Raw genomic sequence first — 17,681 nt, forward strand, 5'->3', positions numbered from 1 at the left:
ATATTAGATGTGCCTACAATAATAATAATAAAGTTAAAGCTTCATTTTACGACCCCAAGTCACATATATGTAAAAAAAAGAAAGAAAAAAAGACTGAAATGTTGCAGGAAGAAAGGACGTGTTTTAATACAATGCATTAAATAAATCGATATCACTTATTCGATTAGCGTACCTTAAATATTAGTAAAACTTTCATATTTGTCCAATGGAAACAACTACTGGGTCTTTCAATTCGTGTAGTATTTATTTCATTTATTGCGCCATATTTGATTATATTAATGTAATATCCTAATACGTCGAAAATAACTTTGTCAACAAATAAAATTCTTAATATTTTATATTTCATACATCTCAGAAAGCAGTTAATATTTATCTTGCAATTATACGTTAATAATATTCATGGATATGCGAGTTACAGGTGATTAAATATAATTATTTCACTTTATTACATATGTATATTTGATTTTCTGTTGCGTTACATTGGATAACTACAACTACACGTTAACACGTATGCATATGTGATTTTCTGGTACATTACAAAAGATGACCACACGTTAATACGTACTTATATATGATTTTCTGGTACATTAAAATACACGTGTATACACGATTCAGAGCTGCATTTCAAGATCACTGATTCTTCAAACATAAATTAAATATTACGATAAAATTAAATTTTAAAATGTTTTTCTACAAGCACTATCGCTATATACGAATAATGAAGCAGCGTTACGATTTTAATTAACACAAAAACTGTCCACAAAAGTTGACTTAAACATGAGAAGTACCATTTCACATTTTATTAACACACATAACACTTACAAATTAACCGTTCACAAAATTCAGTATAATTCAGTAATAATGACTGGAAGAATATAAAAAAATAAGTGACTAAAAGCATAGCAGCCATAATGAAAAATATAAAATCTGTTACTTCTTATAATGTGTCTTCCCATAAGTATTGGAATAATATATCTGTACGTGTAGTGCAAGTCTCAGTTATTATTCATTTACATATACACACTAGAAAATACTTCAAAAATAAAAAACGTGTTATTTACTCTAAATTATCTTGAATGCAACACAAAACAGTTTTATAGAACCATTTGTAAATATAAGCTATATTTAGCTGGCAATCATAGATTTAATGTTTCTTGAAAGGTTTTATTCTGCAAATTAAAATATTTTAAACTAAATTTCTGTTGGAAAGCTGTTTTGAACACACAGGGACCAACCCATAACTTTCCCTCCTTTACACATTTCTCACAACATTCCAATCATTCAGCAGAATGAAAATTACAAGGTTGACTAATCAAAGAGTTTATAATTTTTTGTTTCTCTAGCTCTGTCTTATAAGTACAATAAATAGATTTTTTCATTAAGTGAGAAAGTAAATATATAATTTGAGTTTCTTAGATGTACTATTACTGAATGTGCCAGAACATAAAAAAATGGTCACATCACATGTTGAGAACCAATCAGGTCTTTCTTTTTTGTTGTCACAGTATTACAACAATACCCAAACTATTCCAATTCTTTAAGGGGACTATTACACTAAGAAACAATCAAAACACTTCTTTAAAATATATTTTAGTCAATAATAACTGATTAAGAACCAGTAACCCTTTTTTTTACAGTTACTATTCAAACAACAGGGTAATATAATATCATAGATATGGCACTGAACATTTTCTAAATACTCAATGGGATCTCTATTGTGTTTATACTAAAGAACAGTTAATGGATACACACAAACACACACATTAATAATAACATTCTCTTATAGCTTACTGTGTATGGATGCTGCCCTTAGCAACATAGACTAATATACACAGTATTCTCAAAATTGTTAATAAATGCAACATTAATAACAAACAATGCACAAAGGCTCATGCCATATTTTTTCCTCATATCAAAATGTTCATTTCTCCTAAAAAATAACAAGGTCTGCTATCTTGCAAACATTTGGTTGCTAAGGTTTGCCAGACTTCTGATATCTATAGATTTTATAGGCTTAACAGTGAAACAGCTTTCATACAATGCTCAAGCACACACTAGAGCATTGGAGTTTGTTAAGAGTACATTCTTAGAATAAAACAAAGATCCATCTTCACATAATTAAAATAACATTTAGTTGCTGGAACGTTATAACAATTTTAATGACTAGTAGCTTGGAATTATGTTGTAAATAAAATGAAGAAAAATTAAACAAAGGTATGCACATGAATGATATTTTTAACTTGATAAAGAAAAATAAATTTTCTGAGGTAGTATAATAAAGTAAAAATAAAAGGTATAATGAAACCATATTTTAAGTATATAGTTACATATTATCTATACATGTAAAACAAGAGCACAACCTTACAGCTAGTCCCCTGTTGGTACAGCAGTAAGTCCAGAGATTTATAATGCAAAAAATCAAGTGTTTGATTCCCCTTAGTGGACTAAGCAGATAGCCTGATATGGCTTTGCTATAAGAAAACACACACACACACCTTATAGCTATATTTATGAAGTAATCAGTACTTTTTTTTAATTTTCTCATTAGATAAATAAATTACATGATTTTTACTTTAATAATTTCTATACTGTGGGTAAATAACAACATTAATGTAAAGAAAATCAGCTAACTTATTCTTTAATAAATTCAATAGAACAATAAAAAATAAACTTTTTCTTTTTTATAAAACAAAATATATTTGTTGACTAATAGAGGAATCCAAGTGAAGATATACACAAATAAAAAATTAAGGTAAAAAATCAGACAACACATTATTCAAAGAGGGCCAATAAAGCTGTCATTATAATGATGTCTTTGTTGGTGGAATCATGATCTTAAAAAACAATATATTCACAAAACAGACAACTGCCCCATATTTCTGTTTTTTTAGCTGTGGAGTTTCACCAAATATCTATGGTGAATAACTATATTACTCAAGATGCATTATTTCACACATTACTGACAAATTACATACTAAAGTGTGATAAACTTTCACCTAAGCACAGCAAGTACAACACTTTTAGGAAAGGCTTTGCATGTGTTTACTACTAATATTTGATTTCATAGTGTCTCTATTAATGGAAGTTTGCTCTCACTTTGTTTCTAGTATTTAAGGATCCAATAAAAATACAAACTAAAACTAACAGGTAAAAAAACAGAAAATTAAAGATAGAGTACTCTCAAAATCTTTCATTCAAAACCTGACTCAAACGATCAAGAAAGATGTTCACATGCGAAATTTTGAATGTTAAAGCTGTGCGAATTCGAAGAGACTTAGATCCACAACTGCCACAATGAATTCCCTTCATATGAAGAGCTTTTATAGCCCTGTCTCGTGCTGTGGTGTCCACAAAGTCCAATGCACAAAATGTTCCTCTTCCTCTAGCGTTAAAAATCAAGTGACTGTACTTTTGCTCAAATTGCTGTAGCCCTTTCAAAAGTTGACTTCCGGCCATAGCAACATTTGTCAACAGATCCTCTTCCTTCACCACTCTGATGACTTCTTTCAACAAAATAAGCTTAGCAGGGTCTCCAAGCCAGGTGTTAAAGATTCTGTAGGCCTCCTTTGGACGAAACTCTTCTTTATGATAAAACCCGCCAGTCAACATTTTTTTACTGAATGTTATAATGTCTGGAGGATTATCCAAGTTCCAATGTTCATGTGCCCAAAACTTTCCAGTTGGCCCTCCTCCAGTTTGGACTTCATCTACAACAAGTGCAACATCATTTTTGGTGGAAACTTGTCTCAAATTTCTGAAGAACTCATCTGATGCATGGTTATCCCCTCCCTCAGCCTGGATGGGTTCCACAATCAGTCCAACTACTGGTTTTCCATTATTTCTTGATTTTTCTATCAAATCTTCTACTTCTGCTAAACATTTTTTGTCTTCTTCATTATTTTCTCGAACATTGTCTTCTAGGGGATACTTGTACTTTGGAAAGGGAGCTACTGGCCAATCAAAAGCTGGGATATCCAACTTGTGAAGTGGATTTGTATGAGTAGTTGATAGAGTCCCAAAAGTCCGGCCATGAAATCCACCCATAAATGAAAGTATAGCCAACTGTGGGCTCCCAGGGGCTTTATTAATCATGACAGAATTAAATTCTTCTTTATTAGGTTCACGTCCATCTCGTTCTTTTTTCATGTGCCACATACATACAGCTTTATAAGCATTTTCATTGGAGCATGAGCCACAACCCATTGTTATCACTTGTTTTAATCCAGGAGGCGCTACAGATAACAAAGCTGTGTGTAAACTCTCTACAAAATCTACAGGGGGTAGTGCACCTAAAGCTGGCCGATTTGCAAATGTTGCCAGGTTGTTAGGGTCTTGTATGACTTTTAATAAAGCTGGGTGATTATAGCCAAGAGGCATGGATGATATTTGATTAAAAACATCTAAAAACGTATTACCGTCTACGTCACAAATGTAGTTCCCTCTAGATTTATTATAGTCGACGAACAGCTTAACTGCGTCCGAATTTTGAATCTCTTCCAGTTGCTGCTTTAGTTCTCGTGATTTTGGTCCAGGAATCTCGCTGGTCACGATGGAAGGGCCTGATGGCTCCTTAATATTAAGATTTGATGACTGAGTAGCGAAACAGCGATTCGTTCGATTAAAGTTGGATTGAACTCGCCATTTTGCTGCCTTATCCAACAAACCAGGAATACTTCTCAGAGCTAACTGTTTACAATAACCTACCTGTTTGAAACTAAATCTAGTCATACTTTTCACTGTAAAAATACAAAACTTATGTTTACTAAATCACGTTAAAAAATACTCTACCAGAATCAGATCTCAAGCAGAAATAACCTTTTCCTCATTTCTGCTTCTTATAAACGCTACAGTCAGTCATTCATCGTTGAAAAAAGAAAAAAATATTTACGAGAGTTTCTATTGGCTCTTTCCTTAGACAAGAGACTCAGAAGAATAATACCAAGGTTTTGCGATAGATGTCGTACCACTAACTTATTGCATTTCAGGGTGGTATTTCTTTTTTTTTTGTTTTTTGTATACGGTAACAATCAAGATTTGTTTTGTATTTATAAAAAAACTGTAAAATGATACTTATTTTAATTTAATTTTATATTTGTTATAGTTTTATGCATGAATGAAGGAAAATATACCGATTCTATTTTTGTTATTATACGAGGCGCCAAGTGTGTGAAGTTTACATTACAGCATCCTGTCCTTATTGTTAACATTTGAAACATTGACCGAAATTCTAAAACAATTTTACGTTATATTTAGTTTTGGCCTTACTTATCATGAGCATATAACGAAATTTAATATACCATGAATCTCAAACATCATCTGTTTAATTATTAGTTAAAAATGCACGTTTTAAAGACAACTCATCTACTTTTGGCTATTACAATAATGCATTTCTTTGTGTTCGAATTACTAAACCATAAAAAAAATTTGCCGACTTATAAGCAATGTCTTAGATATTTTTTATCTAACCGAAGAATTTCGGTCGCTATGATTTATGAATTACTTTCCTTGCTTATGAAGCTACAGAAACTGGTCTGTAAGAAACATTCACAGAAAACGTAATCGTCTACAGATGGAAGAGGCACATAAAAATCAAATATTTTTCATATTTTGTTTGTTTGTTTTGAAGTTCGCGCAAAGCTACTCGAGGGCTATCTGCACTAGCCGTCCCTAATTTACACTTATCATTTAATTACATACAATATGAATGTTTATGAAATAAACCTAAATGCATCTACGAATATCACGCATGGAAAGGAAAAAGTTATGTTGATTTTATACAAGTGTTCCATTTCCTTGAATATTATTACCATAATGTATGTGGCGCCTGCAGCCGCACTTACAGCGTTTATATCTGCAAGTGGTAGATAAATAGTGTCATCTAGTAACAATTATTTATTTTATTATGATTTTAAATATTTAAAATTCACGAATAATGCCAAAAAGTTTCAAAACAATTTCTAAAATTACATAAAAGTCTAAAAACTAATTGAGTAATCCCGTTTCAATAGTCCAGAAGAAATGAAAATAATTTTAATGTGTTTCATATACATTAGTGGAGCGTATATATCACCCAATGACTTTTATAGTTATATTTTGATTTTTTTAAAATAAAGTTAAGGGCTCTTATAATCCACCCCGCTAGTACAGCGGTATGTCTTCGAATTTACAACGCAAAATCACGGGTTCGATCCCCTCGATGGGCTCAGCAGATAGCCCGACGTGGCTTTGCTGTGAGAAAACACACACACATCTCTTGTAATCAGCGTCTTTAAAAGGATGAATCCCAAAATTATTTCATAAGAATTGTGACTGTAGGAGCACAATTTTCAATCGAAATCAACAATTACTTGGTTTTTAGGACAATGTTTCGGTTCGTTTAGAAGCTCTTTAAGACGAAACAATAATTTTTAGTCAGAAAATCAATTTTTTATCACTAAAACGTTTATAGTTGCAAGGGCTAAAAGTAGATGATGATTCTTAAAATATTGTATTTTTATATTTTTGGCAGTAGCGGCGCCAGGATATTTTCGTTGGGGGAAGGGGCTGAGGTAAACTGTGGAAGGGCTTCCCAAAATGCCATCAATATATAGTATAGATGGTAAATTATAATAATGTAAATACCAAGGTAATTTCAGAAAGGTATGCTATTTTGAACTGCATTTTCAATGCAGTTTTCATTGGAAACTCATACTCTGATTAATAATTTATTATTACAAATGAGAAATAATCTGTTTATGAAAATATGCGTATATGTAAAAGAGGAAGCTCACCTAAATTCCACCCAAGGTAATACATAATAATGAAGAAAATCAAGATTAGCTTAGATTGAACATTTAATGTGCCATTAAAAGTAAAGCTACAAATCAAAAGAAATATAACATAAAGACGTAGTTTACATAATAGAAACGAATTATCCCATGTGAAGTTAATACACTCTGATGAAAAGTAAGGCCACTATCAGGCTAACTATCTTTCAGTACGTTGCTATGGGACGCATGACGACGTTGAGTTCTACATATCTATGTCTTTTTGATGTTAATTGTTAAGCAACGACGACGATTGTGTTTTCCATATTTTATGAATATATGTAGGTAACAATACTGAGTTGGCTGAGGGGTCTTGGCTCATTTTTTTGGGTCTCAAGCTCCCCAAGCCCCCCCTTGGCGCCGTCACTGATTTTTGGTTAGAAAAGGTTGAACGAAACTTAAATCAAGGTGTAAAGAATCTAAGATAGATTAAACCTAACTTGTTTGCTCATTTGGAGATTGTTTTTTACATTTTTATCCCTATGTTTATAACCTTGAACTAATAGAAAATTTCAAATATTTCAAAACTATCGTAAATATCGTTTAGCTCAATGTGGCTTTGCTCTAAAAACAAAAAACAAAACAAAACAAAACAAACTTGGATTGGGGTGTGTGTATTTTCTTCCTTAAATACGTGATAACGTCAATATAAATTCCATGGTATATAATAAGCGTTACTAGACGCCTCAGTAAAACCGGAATAGTTTCGGTTTTAACCCTATTTGTTGTCCTAATCAGAAATAGTAAAGATATAAAATTATTCAGTTTCTCTGTACCACAGTGTAGGTTTCATATGTACGGTTTCTCATTACACAGTTCCTTTGCACCTTACTTGAAGGGGCTCGGCATGGCCAGGTGGTTGAGGCATTCTACTCGTAATCTCAGGGACGCGGGTTCGATCCCTCTCACACCAAACGTGCTCTCCCTTTTAGCCGTGGGAGCGTTATAATGTTACGGTCAGTCTCACTATTCGTTGGTAAAAGAGTAGCCCAAGAGTTGGCGATGGGTAGTGATGACTAGTTGCCTTCCCTATGCAGAACATACAAAACCAACCCAAACCAAAAACTGTAGTGATTTTATCATAAGCATTTCAAAAATACGCATAATACCAAACATACCACAATTAATAACAACAAGCACTGGATACTTACTAAAAACATAAATTCACAGTTCTAAGTATCAACATCCAAAGTGCACTCGCCTCCAAAAAGGACGAGATCGAAGACACAATACAAGATACCAACCCTGATATTATAATTCTAAGTAAAACTATACTAACACTAGAGTTAAGATATGCAACTGTACAGCATTCAGGGAGGATAGATCACACAAGCATGATATTAACAGAGGAATCATGTTGCTATACAAAACAATCTTTCAGTAACAGAAATTAAAATAAACAGCAACAACGAAAATATGACATCTTGTTAGATAATCACTGAAATATGACAGTAGCAGGACTGACATCCTGTTAGATACCCACTCAACTATAATAGTAGCAGGACTGACATCCTGTTAGATACCCACTGAACTATAATAGTAGCAGGACTGACATCCTGTTAGATAACCACTCAACTATAACAGTATCAGGACTGACATCCTATTAGAAAACCACTCAACTGTGACAGTAGCAGAACTGATATCGTGTTAGATAATCACTCAACTGTGACAGTAGCAGGACTGACATCCTGTTAGATACCCACTCAACTATAACAGTAGCAGGGCTGACATCCTGTTAGATACCCACTCAACTATAATAGTAGCAGGACTGACATCCTGTTAGAAAACCACTCAGCTATAACAGTAGCAGGGCTGACATCCTGTTAGATGCGCCCAGGCCGTGAAAGTGGGTTTTCTCGGGGCACTCCCGTTTCCCCCCACAGCAAAATCTCTGGCATCGGACCTGTAGGTCCCAGCCTCATTCTGAAAAGGGCCGTTTTCCCAGTCAAGGGTATCTAATCAATTACAGTAAATTTTAAACCAATTCACCAGCCGCCAGTGTACTCCATCCTCGAGCCAAAGTCTGGCTCACTTCACTTTCGCTGCTTTCGTCCAGTTCTCCCGTCCTTCCTCTCACTCACAAATACACCACTACATTTTTTTGAAATGTTAAAAATAAAGTAAAAATTCCACGGATATCTTAAAACATTTCTCATGTAAGGGGACGAAGAGGAACTACAAAGTTCCTGAACACCCCAGTTGGGGAGAGAACTCTTCTGATTTCTCTCTCTCTAAACTGAACCCCTGCCACGTTAGTTTAGTTTAGTTTAGTTCCTGTTAGATAACCACTCAACTGTGACAGTAGCAGGACTGACATCCTGTTAGATAACCACTCAACTATAACAGTAGCAGGAATTTATTCTTCAGCAACTAAGTGCATAGATATAAAACTGACAAATTAAATGTAGCAATAAATAAAGCAAACCCCTTGGATGTTGATACTACAACTGCAAGTTGCCGCTGACCTAAACAGGTTATTGGAGGAATCGCCTGAAGATGCTTTTAAACCTGATAAAATCAAAATTCACCTGCCAGGTAGCAAGCCGCAGCCTAAATCCATTGTCGTAAGAGGGGTGCATCAATCAATAAACCCTGACACCATTGCCCAAGCACTAGATGAACAAAGTATACCACACACAAATATACAACGAATAATTTCCAAAAAAACACAAGCACCAACAAATTTAAGACGAGTTGACATAGATAATAACTACAACATACAAAACATCATGAATAATGGAATAATGTTTTGGTACCAAAACCTAGCAGGTTGAACAATTACAAATTCTGGGAATTGTAGTGACTCAATGCTATGAGCACATTTCTGTAACATGTATAGTAACACCGACGTGCAATATGAGCACATTTCTGTAACATGTATAGTAACACCGACGTGCAATATGAGCACATTTCTGTAACATGTATGGTAAAACCGACGTGCAATATGAGCACATTTCTGTAACATGTATGGTAACACCGACGTGCAATATGAGCACATTTCTGTAACATGTATGGTAACACCGACGTGCAATATGAGCACATTTCTGTAACATGTATGGTAACACCGACGTGCAATATAAGCACATTTCTGTAACATGTATAGTAACACCGACGTGCTGCGGTTGTGGCGGGGAACATCATATTTCTCAACGTAAAAAGGAACAAGAAACACCTAAATGTTGGAACTGTGGTCAAACACATAGAGCAAACTACAAAGGATGTGACAAATACAAACAAATAAAACAATGTATATATGAGATAAGAAAAACAAACGATTGAAAAGGAACAATCGAACATAAATTCGCAACACACAAATGACACAACAACAGAAGTTAGTAAAATATGTAAAACAACTTATGCACAATTGCTAAAAGGAAACAAGACACAAAACCGGCAAGAAAATAATAATATTACACAAGAAGATAAAACCTCAATATATACACAAAAATCACAAGTAAACAATGCCTCGCTCCCAGAAACAAGCACTAACACACATGACAAAACAAGTCTATTGGCTACCACAACTAAAAACATAACCACAGGATAGAATACATCTTGAAAAACCAACATATTATACGTCATATACCAAACATAATAACAACACTTACAGGATATCTACTAAAAACATAAAGTTCACAGTGGTACATATCGACATCCAAGGTGCAATAGCTTCCAAGAAACACGAGATCGAAGACGTTACACAAGAAACTAACCCCCACAATAAAATATTAAACTAAACTTTAATATACAACAACAATAGATTTAATATACCAAACTACACAGCAATAAGGAAAGACAGAATAAATAAAAACGATGAAAATAGAGTCATAATGATGCTATACAAAACTGATCTCTCAGTCACAGGAATCAGTACGAGCAATAACAACAAACATGTTACTGTGGATATCCTGGTAATAAATAAAACAAAAGTGACAATAGTAACTAGATTTAACTTTACTCAACAACATCTTTTCCCAGAACCAAAAATTCTATAGTCACTGGAGACCTAAACAGCAAAAATGTTAACTTTGGCTGCAATTATACAGACACCATGGCAGAAATATATCACAGTTTAAAGACGATAATAATATGGCTCTACTGAATGATAACACCTCCACACATACAGCGTGTGCCACTAACACTAGTGACATACTAGATTTATGTCTTAGCACACACAGAATGAGCCAGAAGCTAATAAAATTTCAGGTGGGAAAAGATGTTGATAGCGAGCACCTACCAATTATATTGCGTCTTCGATCTCGCCCCCCATAAAAATACAACCCATAGAAAAGAATTGTTTAATTACAATAAAACAAATTGGCAAGACTATCAAAAGGAATTAGACAATCAGCTACCTAATAATGTTTAAGAAGAGGTAAAAAAACCATATTAAATTGGATAACTACTGTCAAACAATAACGGAGTGCCTTCAAAAAGCGGCAAATAAAACAATACCGAAACAACAAAGAACACATGGAAACCAAACACCCAAATAATAAACCTAATCAAAAAACAAAGACAATTAGAAGACAGTTCATGATAACAAGAAACAGAAAAATCAAAACACAAAAATACAATATAAGAAGCCACATCAGAGCACAAATAAAACTACTAAAACAAGATAAAAGGGACAATTTTTGTTCAAAATTAAACGATAAAACTGATCCGAGAAAATTCTGGACACACCTAATACGACTCACCAACGACAATTCAGCCGCAAAGAAATATCCTGCACTTGAACACAATAATACAATAGCTTATACAAATAAAGAAAAAGCCGAAGCTTAGAAATACCAACTACAAAATACATTTAAAACATATACTGATCCAGATATAAACATCTCTTTCCGATCAATATATATTTTAAACACACACAAATATATATATAAGGGTTTGTTTGTTTGTCTTTGAATTTTGCGCAAAGCTACACGAGGGCTATCTGTGCTAGCCGTCCCTAATTTAGCAGTGTACGACTAGAGGGAAGGCAGATAGTCATCACCACCCACCGCCAACTCTTGGACTACTCTTTTACCAACGAATAGTGGGATTGACCGTTAAATTATAACACCCCCACGGTTGAAAGGGCGAGCATGTTTTGGTGCGACGGGGATTCGAACCCGCGACCCTCGGATTACGAGTCAAACGCCTTAACCCACCTGGCCATGCCGGACCATATATAAGGGACAAAAAAAAAAGAGGCCACCATCAAACTAAACTTCCTACTGATAGAGCAAATAGTATCGATAAATGTACGAAACTAGTACATGGACATTGCCCTGAAAAGGGCCGGAGTAAACTCAGACCACTTTGACCCTAAAGCAGTAGCTATACCAACCAGCAATGCATGATCATGTAAGTAAAGGAAGGAGGAAGAGGTCAAAGCTCACCTGATCCCTCAGGGTACATATGATTACCAAAATCTCGAGAGAGCACTCTGATTGTTATCTTGAACGAATGTGCTGTGCAAATGGAGTTATGAGTTATATAAAACTTTCGTCGTATAAAAGATGTTATAAAATATAAAACAAAGATATATAACATATTACAATATTCCCTCCCTTCCTGTTACGTTTTTTTGGTTTTTTAATTTCACGCAAGAACTGAAGTCAGAAATAAAAAGAGCTTTGTTTTTCCAAGGTAACTTGACATGGTAAAATTCAATTTATGGAGTATTTTTTTCCACCAACTCCTTAATTCAACGTATTAATCCTAAAATTATTAACTTATGTTTTTTGTACTCTTCAAGTTACGACTGAAAAAAACAAAACACTGGTGTTCACGGTCGACGCTAATTTTAGAAGGTATATGTAATTTACTTTACTGTTAGAAGAAGGAAATAATTGAGTTTAATCTGATGCATCTACTTTATGAAATAAATTATTAAACATATTTTTCCGAAAGAAAACATATGTAAAGAGACATATCACATATTAATTAAAATGTAACTGCAGTGCTCTTCTGCTATTTTACCACACATATGTTTGTAGCAGTGGTAGAAAGGAACAAAATACCAATAAATAAATCCTGTTTATTCACTACGAAATTTAAACTGATATTTTCAAGTTGTATACGATAGGTGACAGCACATATTTACTTTATGCAACGAAAAGTTGCCTATTTTCATTGCACAAATAAAATATTTGCCATTTGAATCTACGGAAAACTGAAAAAAAGAAACATCCAATACAATCGAGGTGTGAAATGACTCAAGCCTTTAGGTAATGATAAGAAAATTTAATATGATATTAGTGTTTGCGTTCAATTAACCCTAGTTTGTTTGTTTGTTTGTTTTGGAATTTCGCACAAAGCTACTCGAGGGCTATCTGTGCTAGCCGTCCCTAATTTAGCAGTGTAAGACTAGAAGGAAGGCGGCTAGTCATCACCACCCACCGCCAACTCTTGGGCTACTCTTTTACCAACGAATAGTGGGATTGACCGTAACATTATAACGCCCCCACGTCTGGGAGGGCGAGCATGTTTGGCGCGACTCGGGCGTGAACCCGCGACCCTCAGATTACGAAGCGCACGCCTTAACGCGCTAGGGCATGGCAGGCCCAATTAACACTAGTCTTTTTATAGAAGATAAAATCATTATATTAAGGGGTGAAATTGGAGGACGTACTTTCCAAACTATGTCTTTAATGTCGGTCCAGCGCTCCAGAAGGAACTGTTCCATCATAATACTTGATGACGAGAAAACTCACTTGTAGATAAAAATATATATGTATACACGACTGGTATGGGTTGAGAAAATTTTTTATGTAGAGGAGCGAACAACGTTTCGATCTTCTACGGTCATCGTCAGGTTCACAAAGGATCTGTTCTTTCTTCAGTGATATTTAATTTCAGTAAATAATTAGATTCAACATACTTCAATAACTGAGAGAAGAAGCTATCGCTAATATAAAAGCAATGAGTTACATTTAGAAAGGTAGAAACATTAAAATTGGATACTTTACTTACTTGTAAACAGATGAAATAAAATCGAATTACCGGTATTTCTCACCCTTCTAACGAGTAACAACAGTTGGTAATTTATAATTATTTCTCATAATTTAACCTAGTGTTTTCGTTGCAATTTTATATTGTTAAAAAATCTTAATTATTTGATGAAATACACTTAGTTGTGCATTTTTTTGTACGAAAAATCACAAACTTTAGTCTCAGTTTTGTTGTTTTCAATGTTCTTCTGAAAAAAAGAATAACTAGGACTTTTCAAGATATTTGTTTCTTAATTTGTCATGCTTCTATCAAAATTCTGTCCAAGTTTAATGTTACTTTGCTTACGAAGACAATAAAATTCTTTAATAAAACTTTCAACATTTTTTTCCTCAAAGTTTTTACTTTATATTTTTAAATATATTTTTCAAGGAAGATGGAGCTGTTTTGGTTTCTTCAAGTATAATTATTTTCTATCAAACCTCCCAAGGCACGATAAGTTTTGATGTTGTATCAAAATTGTGCCAATTTTTTAAAACTTTACTTTATTTCTAAAGATAACATAAATCAGGTTAGGACTTCTTAAACATTCACAAATCTTTAAATTGAATATGTTTTCACGAAATTATGCCCATGATTTAGGCTTTTTTTTTATGAAACTTCTAATCTTGAAGCCTTCGAATGTTTGTATTAATTTTTGAAACTTCAGAGATTTTAGGTATATCTCGATTAAACTGCATATTTGAATGTTTAAGAATAATTTTATAATCATATTAGCATGTGTTTGAATTTTTGATAAACCATGCTTATTATAACTTTGAATGTTACTTGAGGTTTCAAAAAATAGATATTTGTTTAAGCCTTGTCGTTTCTATCAAAAGTCTATCTTCAATATTTTACTTTAATTCTGAAGAAAACATGAACGCTGTTAGAGTATAAATGTATATATATTGAAGAACTCATTCACTCCAACTCCTAAAGTTGGGGCCCGGCAAGGCCAAGCGTATCAAGGCGTGCGACTAGTAATCTGAGGGTCGCGGGTTCGTATCCCCGTCGCGCCAAACATGCTCCCCCTTTCAGCTGTGGGGGCGTTATAATGTGACGGTCAATCCCACTATTCGTTGGTAAAAGAGTAGCTCAAGAGTTGGCGGTGGGTGGTGATAACTAGCTGCCTTCCTTCTAGTCTTACACTGCTAAATTAGGGATGGCTAGCACAGATAGCCCTCGAGTAGCTTTGTGCAAAATAAAAACAAACAAACAAACAAACTTAAAGCTGGTGTCAGAAGTTAATATAATTAAAGACTTTAGACTGTATTTTCGATAAATCAATTTACACTAAAAGTATATTTTTCAACAAACTGAATGTTTTTCGGTTTTTTTTTTTCTTTAGGTGTTGTTGACTAGCTGCTTTCCATATAATTGTTTGTTGCCTTTTTTTGGAAATTCAGACTAGTTTTATAAGGTTTTAGACTGATCTGTCAGTTGGGGGAAAAGGGCTGCTTTCCCTCTATTCTATTAGTTCAAAATCAGAACTTGTTATGTATAGCTAACCCTTGTGTAGTTTGCATGGATATTCAAAACCAGCTAACAACGCATAACACACATCTCTTAACTTTAAGTTAAGTTTTCTAATTTTCATTATTAATTTACTCAAAGAACAAGAAAAACACCGAGTAATCTCTCTTTTTGCTTCTTCCAGAATAATTAATCAAGCAACTGGTTGAGATATTACGCTTGTAACTGCTCGATTTATCCTTTTCTTCATGAAACGAAGTATGAATGACTTTGTTTCTTCCAAGGACAGGTTTAGAAAAGAATCATTTAAGACAGTAAAAGATCTAATGTAATCAGTAGGCGAAATAAAAATTAACATTAATTTATGGTCTAGTATCATAAAAGTATATTGAAAAGTAGGTGTCGAAAAATATGTTTAGTTTCGGAAATAAATATGTCTGTTAATGAAATATATTCATACAGCAGTGAGAAATTTATTATAAATATATTCATACAGCAGTGAAACATTTGTTATAAATATATTCATACAGCAGTGAGAAATTTATTATAAATATATTCATACAGCAGTGAGAAATTTATTACAAATATATTCATATAACAGTCAGAATTTTTTTTATAAGATCTCATCGCTTGTGTAGTTTTCAGTTAATACGTCTGTGAAATAAAACTATTGTAGTTTAATGTTGGGAAAAGCATGAAAATAGGCAAATTATTGAGTTCTATATTTTATCTATGACCTTAATGCTCTACACATGTAATTAACTTGAAATGTTTCAGGTGAAAAGCAATACATTGCAACAAATGTTGAAGTACATTATATTTATTGTGCAAGTTGTTATATATATATATATACACAAAGCGGTGTAATACTGTCACGAATGGTACCGTTTAGTTTATGTACCCAGTCAACACTGGTAGAAGTTTGTGGTGTTCCCATTTCGGAGTTTTAATGCAGGCACGTGCAGGTATAGAAGAGATGTTTGGTTGTAAAAGTAATAACAAAAAGTTTGAAGAAGTTAAGATGACGTAAGACTGGAAATGGCAAAAGGTACAGAAACAAAGTATATTTGTTTGTTTTGAATTTTTTCGCAAAACTACACGAGTGCTATCTGCACAATTCAACCTTAATTTATTAGCGTAAGGCTAGAGGGAAGAGAGATAGTCATTACCACCCAGTTGGGTGGACTCTTGGACTAGCTTCTTACCAACGAATAGTGGGATTTATCGTAATATTATAACGCCCCTATGGCTGAAAGGGGCGAGCGTGTTTAGTGTGAAGTGATTCGAACCCTGGCATACGGATTGGGAGTCGATCGCCCCCTAGCCACCTCACTTAACAAAGTATAGATGAAATAAATAAACCATACAAAATGTACAACATAAGTAGACAATTTTTTCCAGCAAAAACTTATATCTACAACTAAATGTTGAATTCAGGTTTGATTAAAAACATTTAAATTGAATAATGCTATAATGTCCAATTCCCGTGACCTTCTTTGTTTTGGAATTTCGCGCAAAGCTACACGAGGGCTATCTGCGCTAGCCGTCCATAATTTAGCAGTGTACGACTAGAGGGAAGGCAGCTAGTCATCACCACCCACTGTCAACTTTTGAGCTACTCTTTTACCAATGAATAGTGGGATTGACCGTCATATTATAATACCCCCACGGCTGAAAGGGCGAGCATGTTTGGTGAGACGGGGATTCAAACCCGCGACCCTCAGATTACGAGTCGAACGCCTTAACCCATCTGGCTATGCCGAGCCCTGTGACCTTGTAACATTGAATGGCTACTAATGTAGTGATTTTTGTATGGTTCTGTGTATTCATCTCTTCCCTTATTTTAGCATTGTCATACCCACATCATACTTATTGTTTTAAACAATACCAGTGAATATTTTATAATGTATGACAGTGTGATGAGTTGTCCTGATGGACATCATGTGTTGAACTTAGTGAAACACTGCACTCCCTAAGTTAAAATGAAACGTTCTGGCGTGTAAGTCATCACAACAGTTTCAATACATGATATACGTCGGCCATTTTTTTTACCGGCTCATCCGATCATACTGAGCACTTACCATGGTTAGTGACAAACTTTATCCAGTACACCTAATAATATGTTGTCGCCATTCAAATGCCAAAATGGAGAGAATTGGACACCATCATTTAAATGGTTAACAAATACTACCAAAGACTTCGGCCGTTCACCAATAACTGTGAAGTATACAAAATCATTTTAAACAAACAGTGAAAATGTGCATTTTAAGTATTACAACGAACGGTTACCTGACCTGGTGTGTTGTGTTTAATGGTCTACGATGGTGTAGCCTTAACCTTAGCCTATGTTTTAATTCAAGTTTCTATTCCAACATTCTTTCAGTCCAGAGCACATTTGTTCCTGATAGCATTCAATTAGGT

The 17,681-nt window shown here is 34.1% G+C and overlaps 1 protein-coding gene across 1 annotated transcript; it reads right to left on the reverse strand.

Moving 5' to 3' along the window:
* Positions 1–766: 766 nt before the first annotated feature.
* LOC143240929 (4-aminobutyrate aminotransferase, mitochondrial-like) lies at positions 767–4,883 on the reverse strand. The gene has a single exon (XM_076484194.1). The coding sequence runs from the start codon at positions 4,726–4,728 to the stop codon at positions 3,181–3,183; it is 1,548 nt and encodes a 515-aa protein (XP_076340309.1). The 5' UTR covers positions 4,729–4,883; the 3' UTR covers positions 767–3,180.
* Positions 4,884–17,681: the final 12,798 nt, after the last annotated feature.

The sequence above is a fragment of the Tachypleus tridentatus genome, chromosome 13 (genome assembly GCF_004210375.1).
Source record: "Tachypleus tridentatus isolate NWPU-2018 chromosome 13, ASM421037v1, whole genome shotgun sequence".
Taxonomy (NCBI): Eukaryota; Metazoa; Arthropoda; class Merostomata; order Xiphosura; family Limulidae; genus Tachypleus; species Tachypleus tridentatus.

What these genes read in the sequence shown, in the direction of transcription:
- LOC143240929 (XM_076484194.1), bottom strand. Translation starts at nt 4,728, where the DNA reads ATGACTAGATTTAGTTTCAAACAGGTAGGTTATTGTAAACAGTTAGCT.